Here is a 15,817-nt window from a genome sequence, read left to right on the forward strand (position 1 = left end):
CTTACCTCCATCCCATTACCTAATAAACTTAACCCTAAAATTTCAAGTTACCAAAAATCTCTGAGAGGCTATTAATTAAGAGAAGTGATTCGCATCATTGAAACCTTTCTCTCAATCAAGTGTACTGGACCAGGAAGTTTAATGCTGACCTTCCTGGAAGAGGTAGATTTGGCACACATTCAGGCCTACTTTTTTTTGAGATAGCCAGAAATTCTTGAGACCAAGTCGGTTACTTTTTCTTCTTTAAACATTATGAGCCGATTCTGATTTATAAATACAGGTAGGAAAAAAACACCCACAACATTAAACCAATGTTATAACTCTAAAGAAAAGCATGTGTCTTAAATCAAATCACTAGATTTTAAAACTAGTTTTCATTAACCAAAAATTATGTGTCAGTTTTTATTATATCAGTGTTTATAATTTTTAATTATATATAATTAAAAGAAATAACACTGATACCCTTATAAATCAAATATATACATTTTAGAAATATCAGAAACACACACACACTTTTATAGAAAAATGCCTTAATTTTCACTGAGATAACAGAGAAAAAATTCTACTCACGTAATAGAAGAGAATAGAATGGCATCCCAAGAAGAAGGACATCAAATCAGGAATTTTTAATAACACAGACACAGATAGTAGCAGATAACACAAAAATTGAGTAGCTCACAGTCACAGAGATCTTACTGCATGAATTTAGACATATATCTCCTCAGCTAGAGATCAGAGAGGATCACAGAAAACTAATGGTGACAGAGTCAGATAAAACACAATTTTAAAAAACAACAAAACACCACACATTAACATAGCAGCTGAGCCTTTGCCTGGAGTGCACCTTGACTTTCCCTTCTTAGAACTCAGAAGGCAGTCTTCTGACCAAGCTTTTACCAGCGCTAATTTCAGTTCCATAATGGAACCCAATGCTTTTCTCTCAGCAGCTTCTAGTCCCAATGAAGATACACTTCATTTGTTTCATTTCGAAAGGGGTGTGGCATACAGACACACATCACTCGGCAGTGGTGTTGGGCTGAGTGGGAGCGTGCAGGATCAAGCTTCTAAAGGGGGATACGGCAATCACCATGAAGTCAGCTGTCCCAAATCCCATCCCTCTCACTCAAGATCATCTCTTCTAAGTCTCTTGCAACTAAGGAAAACTTCTTGATTTCTTTTGCTGGAGGAACCCTTCTGGTTTTCGAGAGGGATCTTACAGAAATCTGCTCATCTTGGCCATTTCCCATATAAAAAAGAAAGAAAACCTTTAATCTATCAAGTCTGGGGCACCCACAGAATTTACTTTTCCCACTAGTAGGCCTGGAAGAATAATTCATTTCATTCCCTCTCGTGAGGAATGGACATAAAAAACTGTTAGTTGCTCCCTGCATAAGGAAGCCAGAAAGGGAAGCAATCTCCCCAAGCGTGTTGATGGCAAAAATGGAAGAAAAGTCAGGAAGAGAACTTACCAGTGAAAAACTGGGAGAAATTATTTTTCCCCTGTTACAACCTTGGGTGTTTGCTATTTGAAGGCCAGTATTCAAGAGACAAGAACTGGTGCAAAGAAAACAGGTTTATTCAGGTATTAGCAACCTACGACGGCAGAATTCTTGACACCCAAACCTATCTTGTCTGCATGGGTGTCAGGCAGCTGTTTTATAAAGTGCCCAGGAAGCACATGTCTATAAAGGGTGGATTCCATACCCTTCAGTCATTCAGTGTGTGCTGAAGGGGGCAAAGCTAAAGAGTGAGCAACTTGGAAATATTAGTTCTGGTTTTCAAGCAGTGTTGCCAAAAATTTCATAGGTCTAAATGCACAGCCCAAAGCTTAGCAGAAAAGGATCAACACAACAGGCGTTTGCAAACACCAAGCTCCAAGTTTTTCCTGTTGCTCTGGTCTGCTACTGCCAGCTCTGATCACTTCCTGGGGCCGTAACTATTGACTTGAATAATCACTAATGTGTGTTGCAATTCAGAGTTAAGGTTGAAGGCTTCCTGCAAGCAAGCAAGCAAGCAAGAAGAGTTCTCATTAGTTGTCTTAAGCTCCATTCCCTATGCCCCAAGTTTCAGTTCAAACACAGGTGCAACGGGTGGGCTAGCCTAGTAAAGCCCTGAGCTTGACCCCTGGCACCAATTACATAACCCCCCCCCCACACACACACACAATGTAGTAATTACAGTAACAAACCATTTGCTTTAAAGGATATAGTTATTTTCTTATATCCAGCAGAATAGGCAATACATACTTGAACTCAGGGTATAGTTTATCGCTACAGCAGATGCAGGCTTGACATGCCATCCTACTGCACAGTAAAATTTTTTTTCTTTCCTTACATGAACATAGCTCCATCCTTTACAGTCTGTCACTGCAAGGGAATGGGGTGGAGAAAAATGCAGGGAAGCTCACAGTGGACAAGAGCCATCTTAATTAGTGCATTCCCATGGCTTACTCAAAATCTCAGCAAATGCATCTCTTGCCATCTCTGCTCAATTTTGCAAATTTTCTTCCATGAGACATAGTTCTTTTGCCCTACAGTCAGAGATGATTGCAAAGTTCTACAAAAATAGGGGGAAAAGCCCACTGACTTCATGTTTCAAATTTTACCACAGAATTTCAAATTTCTGCTAGAACCCAGCGAAAATAAAACACCAACTAAAAGTGCTGGCTATTCCCCTTGCACCTTGCTTCCATATAGCAAATCGGCTGCCCACTGTAGCATCAGAAGAGCTATAAGGGTTGAAAGGATTGTTGGCATAAGGAAAAATGGAAAGCAATCTATTTGGTTTGGTGAGGAATCTCTAGCAGAGACCATGACACATGAGTGCCAGAATACCTTGAGCTGTATAAAGTCAGACCACAAGGGAAAGAGAAAGAAGGCACATTAAACAGAGAAATTTAGGATAACAGGGAAGAAAACTTTCCCAGATAGACCCACAACTTTCCAAGACCTCCCAGAAATCACTAAAGAAAGGTAAAGGCCATAAGTGCAAAAATTTATTTGCAGCTAGCCAGAAGTTTAGGAAAATCAGCTCCATCCCTCTAGAACAGAAACAGCGACTTAATAAAATCAGTATAAAGGTCCTCAGAGCTGTAAGACCCCAGGAATGCACAAGTACAGAGGATAAAAGCTGAGAGTAACTGGATCTTGTGGAACCAGGACAGGACACTTGTGGCAACTGAAGTGGCACCTGATAAGCCAGAGGGACCTTCCCTGAGCCCAGATACAGAGTAAGCTAGAATAGCAAGCGGGCCTCAATAGCACCCAGGTGTCTGCTTATGACTGCAGCCATGGCTATGAAATGAGCCACTAATGAAAAGGGGACACCCCTTTACTGGATTCCATAGCAGTCGATGAAACAACCAACAGTTACCAGCTACAGGAATGACAATGGAAAAAGAAAATTTATTAAAGAAGACAACGCCAGTCTTTGGCAAACAGTTACATTTCAGTGTGAGGCAAAGCAAGGTGTCTATCACTACAGAGATCTTGTCATCAGGAGGAGGAATAGCTTCATCCATGTCTTGATGTCAACCAAATCATCTGAGAATAACTCACTAATCCTGAAGGTGATGGCCGAAGTCCAGCGTGCCCTGAGCACTGTGGGTCACCAGCAACAGCGAGCTGATGCTGCCCGGAACATGGGTAAGCATCGTCTCCTGCCGTCTTGATGTCACTTAATACACAAGCCATCTAACAGACCACAGGAAAAGAGAAAGCACCAAAGCGGAAGAAGCTGCCAGAAACTGTATGGAAAACCTTTATTCCTTTTAGGAAGCCTATTATTAAAAACTGGCACTGCTTTGGAGCAATTAAAAGAGAAATTTACCAATGAAATTAGTCAAGTATGATTTAAACCTGAAGAAGCAGCTTCAGATTTCCGAGTGCTGGGCCCAGCTTTCTGAAGTTCTGACTTTGTAGGTCATTTGTGCAGAGAGGTCATTCTTGTAGCACAGACAAAAAAAGAGATGTTCAGTTATATAAAAAAGGAATAATGTCATAGATTAAAAGTGAACTTATTTTGCAGTCAGGTGTTATCTTAGAACAATGTAAGAACTGAGGTGTATAAAGCTTTTCTCGCATTGTCTTTTCCTTGTTGACTTCAAGATACCTGCTCCGGGCAACTGCTCCAGGGTTCCCCGGGAGCAATAGGGCAGTAGCAGCTTTCTTCCATCTACAAAGTAAACCATCCTGGTGACCAGATTACAATGTGCATACTGCCTCTGGGTGAAGTGGTTTGAGGCAACCAAGTGTTTGGGTCTCAAAAACCCTTAAACACCTCTCAGGGTCTGGAGGGCTGACCCACAGTCATGGAAGCAGCCAAGGCAAATGCAATGTGCTAACTAGGTGGAAGCACCTGAGGTTGACCAAGGCCCGGTCTCAGGAGTTCCAGCCTCGGATCTTCACCTACTCCAGGGACCAGGAACAAGGAGTGTGTTTCAAGCAATCCCACCGCGGGGAAGGAGCACAAGGCCCAGCTATGCTGCCCTGTAAAGGAGCTGGAGTGGACGATGAACCTGAGCGTGAGGTAATCAAGATGACCCTGGGGTTCGGCACACACGTGATGCTGAACTAGTTGTGCGTGCAGATAGGGTACTTTTGATGGCAGTCATCTACCCATGTCACTGGAGTTGGACCAGGCAGGGCACAGACATTCAGGGTATCCTGGTCCCTCCCTCTCTACCATCTGAACCTTCACACCTAAAAGCTGAATTTAATACATCCAAGCTACTAGCAAGAAATCTTTAATTACTGCAATTTAAAAAAATTCAGATTCTCAAACCTGATCATACCAAAACATACTGCTGGTAACACATGCTAAATTTCAATACTACAACATTTACACAAAATGTTGTGTAAAATTACGGGTGATACATTAGATAATTTCTAATGGTTTGTAAAAACCATCATGTTTACTGTAACATTTTTCTGTATTACTTATTTTTTGGGGGGATACATCCGGTGGTGCTTAGGGCTATTCTTGGTTCTGTGCTGAGATCACTCCTCGTGGGCTTTGGAGACCATATAGGATACACAGGGATCAAGCCAGGTCAGCCACTTGCAAGGCAAATGCCATACCCCACTGTACTAACACTCTGTCCCTGTACCAAACTGAGACTTAAGTACAGTCTCTGCCTTCTGTTTGTTTTTTTGTTTTTTGCTTTTTGGGTCATACCCGGTGACACACAGGGGTTATCTTCTGGCTCTGCACTCAGGAATTACTCCTGGCAGTGCTCGGGGTACCATGTGGGATTCTGGGAATTGAACCTGGGTTAGCCACGTGCAAGGCAAACTCCTTACCCCCTGTGCTCCAGCCCCTGTCCCAGTATTATCTAGTTCTTGGATCTTGCAAAAAAGGCAACAAAACCCCCCAAAATTTAAAGATCACAGAGTATAATTTAAGGAGAGAAAAATTAATATTACACTGGTGTTTCTATTATCTTGTGCAATGCCAAATTTTAGTATTTTTCCATCCTTAAAGGAACTAGGAACACAGCTCAAAACTTAAGTCTGCTTAGCACCTACACATACAAACTAAGATAATGCTACATTTTTAAGAAATTAGATGGAAACGCTCCTGTATATCAGTTAATTTCTCAAAACTGGGCACCATTTCAGCCACTACTCTTTTGGCCTTATTTCCATTCTGTTTAGTTGATAGGATTGACAGCTCTTAACAGATACAACACCATATGTTATAAAAATCAAAACCAGATGACATTCTGGCACAGTTCTAGTTTTCTGAAATGAGGAGCTATTTTTGTTTTGGATGGCTTCTGATAATTCAACTAGAAAAGTTTAGATAATGAAAAACAGAGTTATCAAATTTGTCCATTCTTTCCATCTGGAATCAAGGAGCTTGTGCCTTTTACTAGATACTAAATACCTCTCTGCCTATTACTCCTTCGTCCACTGAGAGAAAGAATACAATACCTAAAAACATCCTTGACACTTTATACAGTCATTTAATTCTCCTGATGAATTTATGGGGTACCTAACTATATGCCAGAAACTCTATGAGGCATAAATTGATCACTGGCATTAAAATCTCAATTCCTATTCTAACAGAATTTATAATCTACAGCATCCACTTTAATAGTTAAACATGAAATTAAAGAGGTGTTATATTTGGTCATATGATAATGTGTAACAATCAGTTTTATTGTAAAATAAATTGAAGAATGCTTCCCCCTAAGGAAGTAAGGAGCTAAAATCTGAAAGACAAACAGGAATTAACTATACAGTGAATGGGAAAAGGTAGGATTTTCAAGCTAAAAGAAGAGTAGGAGCAAAGATTTCTATGTGAAAGCAGCATTTTGTAACTTATTTCAGCTACTTACAGGGTAATGAGTTAGAACATGAAACATTCAAAGAGAATGCACTACAAGGTTGATTTTAGTAGTAGCAATCAGCTAAACTCTATCATAATGTGATTTTTTTCAGCCTTGTTTTAAGGTCTTAAGACATCAACTCTTATTTGTTGTTTTGTTTTCGGACCCCAGCTGGCTCTGCTTAGGGCTTACCTGTGGTTTTGAGCTCAGAGATTTATCTGGCTGTGCTCATGGAATCCTATGTGGTGCAGGGGATCAAAGTCAGTTCGGCTATACGCAAGGCAAGTGCCTTACCAGCTATACGATCTCTCAGCCCCAAGACATTAACTGTTTTAATATCCAGAATTAACCTTTATAGTACATAAAAATCACTTCAGAGTCACCTAAAAACATTTCTGTTTTCATTCTAAGAACAATGGAAAGCTTCTCAAGTAAACTCAAGGTGAGAAGAGAAATAAGGGGTTGCCTTGATTAAAACCGCTATTCAAATGATAATTTTACCCCTAGTGTAAAGAGCAAACTGGTAGAAGACCAATTAGGAGGCAACTCCAGTAAGTACACACAAGATACCTGACGCTAGGATGACACCTTAGACTGGAGAGGTGATGAAAAACAGAGAAACAGAAATTTCCAAGGTGAAATGACAGGACCTGGTGATGAACTGAAAGGGGATATAGAGAGTTAGGGAGAAGAAGATGTCTAAGTTGAGTCATAAATAGGTTCTAGTTTGGGAACCAGGGTGAATAGTGGTGGTCACTGGAACAGAAAAATGCTGTGACAAAACCAAGTAAATAAAAAAATTAAATAGGAAGCTATAACTCCTAAGTTGACAAGTACCAAATAATTAAAATCAAGAAAAGAGCTTCTGGCTACTCTTTTCATTTATATTTGCAAACATATACACCCCCTTTTAAAATTCATTTTTCACTTAACAAAATTTAAAAATAAAAAATTCAACATATGGCGATTTTATTTCTATCTCCTGATCTCTTAAAAGAAAAACTCTGTTATAGATTTATTCCTATTTTTACAAAAAAGTCTGGGTTACTGTAAATAAAAATTCTCTATCACCTATCTTTTATCTGGTTTGATAAAAGAAACACTCATCATACATACACACACACACACACACACACACACACTTAAAAGTATTGCATTTATCTTAAAAGAGAAACATGAAAGTAAATTATTCTTTTCTACACTGCTGAAAAAAAATCTGCAAATTGATGGCTGAGGTAAAATAACAGCATATAACTAACTGGGTGATGAAGGTTATTATGATTTCAATTAAGTTATTTCCGTTTTTGAACCTTTGGTGGTTTTCTTGAGTTTGCTTGAAATTTATAAAGTGTGAATAAAATCTGCCTCCCAGTTTTATGGTGGAAATTATACTCTTTCTGGAAGGCTTTTATGATACTTAAATCTCTACAAAAATAGTACTATTATAAACTTTTAAAAATCTAACAAGTATATAGAATGCTCAGATCCATTATAATCAGATCTACTGATGTTATTATTTTCTTGAAAAGCCAAATAAATTGAAAAGGACTAAAGAAAGTACTCAGCATCTGGAACACAACAATTATATATAACACACATTGAATATGTAATAAAGCAAAAGGATCTTCAAGCCTAGGAAACAGTGCTGTTACTATCATTATTAGTTCTATTCTCTCCTATTCATTCTGTTTTTCTATAATAAAGTCCTTTGAGAAAAATCAAAAGTATTCTCTTAAAAACATAACCCATTCACTTCAATGTAGTCATCAGACCTTTGCTTTTCATCTATTGCTATTACAAAGCTTTAGAGTAGTAACACGGTTTAACATTTTTAAATACGCTGATATAAAATTGTTAATAAACAATTTGATTTGTTCATTGCTATATCCTCAACTCCCCAGACACGGCTTTTGTTCCTAAACAATTTCAAAGAAAATGCATGTTACAGAAAAAGAGGGTAAAAATGTCAGAAGTATGTCTAATAAACTCTAGTCAGTTTAACACTTAATGTAAATGGAGTGTGTACTTTCACCTAAGCTACAGGAAGGCTATGTAAGTCATGCCAAACAAGCCAAGCACCAAAGTGTCATATAACATGGTTAAAAAATTTCAAGTATCTTAAAGAAAGAGTAACCAAGATGTTTCAGTCTACCTTGTATATGCTTATGTTTAAGAATGTGGGTTTAAAAATAGATCAAACTTAGTTCAATTCTATCAGAAATATATTGTAAGCCTTTAAAAGTCTGTTTGTTAAACACTCAAATACTCTTACTTCATAGTGCTTGATTAAAATCCTTTTAAGTGGATTTCAAGCTTAAGAATCCCTAGAAAATAGAATTATAATTTATCAATCACTATTAATATATAAGACTGTATATAAGACACACAGCACTTTAATCAAAACTACCTTTAAAAATTCAGTATATGTAAACACACACTTAATATGATAATACAAGAATGGTAAGAAATTGCTTCGTGTATGTGAAAAGAAAATTTTCTCTGAAAAAAATTCTACTTATTAAGTTGGAGGTAAAGAAATAATATAAATAGTATTAATTAAAATTCTTATCATTACAAATGCTGCCAAGTTTAGCTGGATGATTAAATTACTTAAGCTTCTAATAATTAATGTTTAAGGAATGTACAAGTAATGCTTTTTAAATTAGTTGGCCATATACTCTAATGCTTTCTTTTTTTACAGCTTGTGCTTTTATTTTTTAAATCTGTACCATCTTTTTATTAAAAGTTATAGCTTCAGCTTATACAGTTTATCCATTATTTAATATTAACCCTCCCCCAATACACACACATTTCAAATTACTATATAATTCAATTGGGTGATTTTTCAGATTTTCAAACCCAGCAATTATAATTTATTTTCAATGGACTTTTTACAGTAATTAAATATAGATTTAAGTACATAATTTGAATAACATTTCAATGTAACCATTCTTTTATTTTACAGTAACCCTAAAAGCATTTGGGTTTTGTGAATAATACTAATTATTAACAACAGTGATAAATAAGTTCAGCAATCTGTGGGGACACAACAGGTTTTCATTTTTGCTCTTCAAAAATGCTCAGAGTGTGATATCAAAATGAGGGAATGATATCTTTTCATTAGGCATGTACTGATTTTATAATATATGCTAAGTCCCCCATATCATACCAATTTAAAAGAAGGTTAAGCCAAAAAAACACATAACTGAAAACTTTAGTAATGCCTATACCCTAAGACTTTCTAAACTGGCTTAGTAATAGTCACCAATTCACTCCATTCCATTTTGTTATCTTTTCATGAAAAAAAAATGTCTACTCAATAATACCACATTGTAAATATAACCTCCATGGAGCACAGCTATATTCTGAGTTGCTGACTCCCTTCCTTCTGCTATTCAACCGTCATCTTCTTTATATGATGAAGTAGGGCATCTTTTTCTACGTGAGCCTCTGCAAGAGCCATTTTGGCTTTAGCCAACTCCTGTTTAAGAGATTCATTCTCTTCTATGAGCTGAAATAAATTTGAAAAATAAGAGATTTAGACATTTGCATAAAAAATAGGCTACTAAATATAGACTGTATCAAAAGGTGTGACACTTCAGAGAGTAAAATTATCCAATGCCATTGAGGGAAGAGATAAGCTAGAAATTGCTATAAGAAGTTACCTGAAAGTTCCTATTCTACCAAAAGCTTTAAAATGCTAATTATCTCCTATTTTGAAATCTAATATCGATTTTTATTTAATTTCAATTTCCCTGGGACTCTGTGTGCCATAAAGTACTGCTGACCTCACTCCTCCTCTCTTCCCTTTTGAACCCTGGTTGGCTGTGTGCAAGCCAAGTGTCCAACCCACTGTACTGTTTCTCTGGCCCTAAATAATTTTTCTGTTTTTTGTGGAGGCCACACAGTGGTGCTCAGAGACCCATATAATACCAGGGATTGAACTCAGGGTCCTGAACAAATAAAGCATATGCTTTTTCATTTAAGCCACATTCACAACTGTCCTTTTTTTTAAAAAAAAAATTCTTTAATTATCAGTGTTTTAGAGCCAGGAAAGAAACCCAGAGCTTCATACATGTTAAAGAGGTGCTCTGCAGATTAAATTACACTTTTGGTGTTACTCTATCATTTAAAAAAAAATACATGAAGCATACACAGCAATATAAGAAAATGTTAAAGAATTGTTTAAAAACAAACATAAAAAATAGAATAGCCAAAAAATTAATGTAAAAGATCTCAAGAGAACAAAAGGAATAAACTTTAGTTTTAAAATAATGATAGCAGGGGCTGAGAGGACAGTAAAAATGGCGACCCATGTGGCTCAAGTTCCATCCCTACCCTCATATGGCCCCCAGAGAACCACAAGAAGAGCACCCTGGAGGCCCAGAGTACATACAGCTGGTGCTTCCTAACTGCCTGACGGTCTGGGCACATTCTGGGATCCTAGCACTGAACCACTGGTCCCCATTGCTCAAGTACCAAGGGAAATGGCCTCTAGACCCCATGAGCACTATACAGGAGGCTAAGGTAGAAAAACAGACCAAATAATATTGATAGCACTATAGGCTAGAATGCATTAAGCTGTTTTAAAATTTTTTCCCCAATGTTCTAAACATTATATCTGCAACTTTAAACATATTAAAGAAGTATTTCCACCAGGAAGCTTTCCTAGATTCTAGGCACTAACTTATCTCCATCTAGTCCTCTATTTTTCCCACGTGAGGGTTGGTAATGTTCTTCTCTTGCCCTACACTATAAGTATAGAATCTATAAAGTGCCTGCACAATTAAGCAGCATGCCATAAACATTTAAATAAGCAAATAATGTAATGCTTTAAATATTTATCTTAACCGCTAAAATTGAAAGACAATAAATTAGTTTTCGCATTACCTGTTCCCTAGTAAAATCAAAGGCACACTCAGGAAAATTTCTTCCTTGAGAAGGCCAAGGAAGTTCTGGACTTGTCTGAGTAGCTTGCGTGACACTCTGCTGTTTCTTCATATCATACTTTTTACCAGTGAGCAACACTGAATCACTTTTGTCATTTTCTTTCAACTCATTTCCAGTGTGAAGCATGTGCGAATCTGATCAAAGAAAAGACATGCTTTGATAAAATTTCCATAATATTTAATATTTGATAAGCCTAATGGTTCTATTACAAAAAAAATTTTTTAAACAATATCTATGAGCATGATGTAACAGTCAATAAACAAAGTAACTAAAACTGACATATCTTTAACAGACTCCAAGAGTTGACTTACAGCACTAAGTTTGCCAAGGGTGTGAGAGGAGGAGTGGAAGGGCCGAGATGCCATGGAAGGACGCTGGCACTCTACATTAAAACACTGTATGCAAATGTAATGAAATATTGTGAACTACTTTATAAAATAAAAAAACTATAAAAAAAATACAATAGGCGTTGGAACAATAGCACAGCAGGTACGCCTTGTACTTGGCTAACCCGGGTTTGATTCCCAGCATCCCATATGGTCCCCTGAGCAACGCCAGGAGTAATTCCTGAGTGCAGAGCCAGGAGTAACCTCTGTGCATTGCTGGGTGTGACCCAAAAAGAATAAATAAATAAATAAATAAATAAATAAATAAATAAATAAGATAAAACACTGTATGCCCAGGCCAGAGCAGTAGTACAGTGGAGAGGGCATTTGGCTTGCATGTGGCCCACCTGGGTTTGATTCCCAAGACCCCATATGGTCCCCAGAGCTCGCCAGAGTGATCACTTAGTCCAGCGTGAGGACTAAGCCCTGAGTACTGCCGAGTGTGGCCCCCAAATCAATTAATCAATCAATCAATCAATCAATAAAACGCTGTATGCTTAAAACTTTTAACAGTATTGTAAATCACAGTGCTTAGAAAAAAATTAAAAATTGATAAATATTTTGTAAGACAGAAGGAAGGAAGGAAGGAAGGAAGGAAGGAAGGAAGGAAGGAAGGAAGGAAGGAAGGAAGGAAGGAAGGAAGGAAGGAAGGAAGGAGGGAAGGATGGAAGGAGGAGGGAAGGAAGGAAGAGGGAGGGAGGTAGGGAGGGAGGAAGGGAAGGAAGGAGGAGGGAGGAAGGGAGGGAGGGAGGAAATCACTAGAACCAGAAATAAAGAGAAGAGAAAAAGAAGAAATGAAGTACATAAAGGAAAACAAAATGGCAAGCAGAGAGAAAAGAGGAGGGTTGACATATAAATGGAGATAAGGAAAGAAACAGAGGGGAGAAATAGGGAGAGAAAGAATGTGAGGAAGAGGCAGAAGGAAGAAAGAAGGTAACAAGGAGGCAGGGATGAAAAGAAAAAGTATATACAATAGAAGAAACCAGACGGTGTTACAGAAAACCATTTCCTTGCATTGGCAAGAAAGCACTTCTTTCAAGTTTCTAGAACAAACTTCGGGGAATAATCTCCATGCCCCTCAACAATGAAATATGCAGCAACATACAGCTATCACTGAGTGTAAATTTTATCACTTATTTTCTAGTTTTGATTATGGACATAATCATTGACAGTCATTCACCCTGTCTAAATGTCAATTTCTTTGTTTACAAATGAAGGTGGAAAGAATAGTTGCCCTAGTTATCGAAAAACATTAAGAATTAAATTAATTTATGTGTGTATGTGGGAAACCCTTTATATAGTCGATAGGATAGTTCATTGGTTAGACCTGGGAGCCCCTGTGCTTTGCTGGATATAGCCCTGGAGGACCCCAAGTACCACCAGGTGTGGTCCTAGAGGCCCCAGGCACTGCTGAGATAGACTGTGTATCCCTGGCACCAAAACCCAAGCAGCCCTGCATTCTAAGGCCTGGCACAGATATTTTGAGCATCTCTCAAATATTCTAATATTCTTAGTAACCACTGGAGGTGTTTGATATGTATCTGACTTCAAATACTTCAAATACAGGTTATATGCTTTTCCACTCTGGCAATGCCTGTGTTCATTCTCTCTCTCTCCTCTCTGTCTCTGTCTCTCTCTCACTTAAAAACTCACAGGAATGATATTTAAGTTGAAATTACATATAAAATTGTATTTATATTTAAAAGTCTCTTGAATTTAGGTTTTTCACCTTTCTTTAGGTTAAATAATTAAAAAAAAATTCTTGCTGCATTCGCAGAAAGGATGCATGCTGGCAATGCTTCTAAGGGTATTTACGGCAAAGAGTTGCTCATAGGACTTTAAACATCCCGTGTGCCTCTTCCCCACAACATTTTTGCACCCCCATCTAAATGAAAATCAATGCCACAGTGGATTACTGTTCCAGCTGGCAACAAGCCAGGTGGTAGGTGTGCTTTCAGGGGGAAAATGTTGAAAGCCAATATGCTATTAGAAAGTAATAAACAACAGATGCCACCCCCTCCCACACCCACCATTTTCTGCTGTCACATTAGTAAATACAATAGTCACCACACATAAACACACACACACACACACACATACACCATTATCTATTCTGTCACTCACTAGTGATCACAGTAATACTTAACCTAATTAGCTTCATTTCACTAAAACAAGAGAAAGTTACAGTGTACCTTGGCAAATTTCTAAAAATTTATTTGAAATTTTCCTTGAAAATCTTTACAGGACAGGGGACAAAGTTCAACATACAATTTTATATATGTGAGACCCTGGGTTTAATCCCCAGCACTACAACAACAAAAAAGTCTATACTGAAAATTAAGTAACTATTTTTTAAAATTTTCACAGCATTAAGTAATACAGTAAACAAAAAATAACTACAAAGTGCCTACTCCTTCATGATGGACTTTTAATTATATCCATAACAGCTATTTATTTGTATTGGCGCATTCCACTTACTAGGATTTTACTGAGGCTCTCTGCATTCATGTTCATCACCAATACTGATTTAAATTTTTCTTTTTAAGTACTATCTGAGCTTTTGGTATCAAAGTAATTTACGTTGGTCTGGTCTCAATGAGGTCAGAGAGATAGTACAGTGGGTAGGGTGTTTGCCTGGCACACACCTGACCTGGGTCCAATTCCCAGCAACCCATATGGCCCCCTGAGCACTGTCAAGAGTGATCCCTGAGCACAGAGCCAGGAGTCAGCCCTGAGCACCACTCCAGCAGGTATGGTCCAAAAGAAAAAACAAAGTGATGTCAATCTCATTGAAACTGGGAGATTTCCTGTTTCTTCTCAGGAGGAGCCTGAGAAGAATGGATAGTAGGCCATTCATCTCTAAAAATTTGGAAAAATTCACTAGTAAATACATCTGGTCCTGGGCCTTGTTCTTAGGGAGATTCTGGGTAACTGTTTTGATATTTTCTACTTCTTCCTGATGCAGTCTCAGAGATTTGAAGACTCCAGAAGTTTATCCATTTATTTCTTCTTCTCGACCCCTTCCCCTCCTTCTCCTCCTTCTTTTTGTTTCTTTGCCATACCCAACTGTGCTCAAGGCTCACTCCTGTCAGTGCTCAGGCAACCATATGCAGTGCCAAGAACAAAACCTGGGTTTGGTTTGGCACAAGCCAAGTGCTCCACCCACTGCACTTTTATCTCTCACCCCAGAAATGTATCCATTTCTCCCAGATTCTCCAATTTAGTAGTGAGGTTTAGGTTAGATTATTTATGCCTGCACTTATTTCCTAATGAAAGCCTGTCGTGCTTTGATAAGCCTCTTCAGTACAGCTGCTGCTATTACCCAGGAGCTCTGGTATCTAGAGTCTTGATTCTCATTTACACTCAAGAATCTTTTTCCTTTTTGCCTTTCTCTTTCACTCAGTAGTGTATTGTTCAAATTCCAAGTGTTTGAGTTTTCCCCAGATTTCTCTGTGGTGTATTTCCAGCTCCAAAGCATTACGATCCAAGAGGATGCTTGATCTGATTTGATAAAGACTTGCTTTGAGTCGTAGCACATGGCCAACCATGCAGTATGCTCCGTTAGCACTGGGATAGAATGTGTGCTCAGCGTTTTGGAGAAGAGGCCTTAAAAAGCCAATTTAGCACATTTCTTTTATTTTATCTTTTAAGGCGGCTGTTTCCTTACTGATTCTCTGTCTGATTGACTATCCATTGTTTAGAGTTTGGTACTATATGTGGATCTCAATTTTTTCCCTTTGGTGAGCCTTCATTTGTATAATCAAAATTAAGAAGCAATATACATAACTGTATATTATTGTATATACTATTAAATATATATTATTGCGAGTGTTCAGTCTTTCTGATATACAGATTCTTTGATTATTACACAATGTTTATCTCTGTTAACTTTTTAAATCAAAGCCTACTTTGTCAGAAAGTAGCTGTTTCTGCCGAAATGTCTGGAACGCTCTACTGTCTTCTCCAATTCAGTGCAGAGCATAATCACTGTTACTCTGAAATCCTCCATCCACTCCACTGCACTCTACCCTAAATTGGTATTCTAGCCTGTAATCCAGGGCCAAGGGTTTCTTATCATGTGATACTGTTTCCTTGATTTGGGGGCAACCTGGTGGTGCCTGGGAATGGGTGCCTGGTGGTATCACAAAGA

General features: G+C 38.0%; 1 protein-coding gene across 2 annotated transcripts in view; it reads right to left on the reverse strand.

Moving 5' to 3' along the window:
• Window positions 1-9,017: 9,017 nt before the first annotated feature.
• BLTP3B (bridge-like lipid transfer protein family member 3B) overlaps window positions 9,018-15,817 on the reverse strand; it is a 100,093-nt gene continuing 93,293 nt past the window's right edge. For both annotated transcript variants that reach the window (XM_055118013.1, XM_055118014.1), the window contains 2 exons: window positions 11,222-11,415; window positions 9,018-9,842 (listed from right to left, as the gene is read on the reverse strand). In XM_055118013.1, the coding sequence (XP_054973988.1) occupies window positions 9,723-9,842; window positions 11,222-11,415 (314 nt within the window). In that variant the 3' untranslated portion in view covers window positions 9,018-9,722. The remainder of the gene's footprint in view (window positions 9,843-11,221; window positions 11,416-15,817) is intronic.

Source organism: Sorex araneus, chromosome 10, assembly GCF_027595985.1.
Source record: "Sorex araneus isolate mSorAra2 chromosome 10, mSorAra2.pri, whole genome shotgun sequence".
NCBI classification, from domain to species: Eukaryota; Metazoa; Chordata; class Mammalia; order Eulipotyphla; family Soricidae; genus Sorex; species Sorex araneus.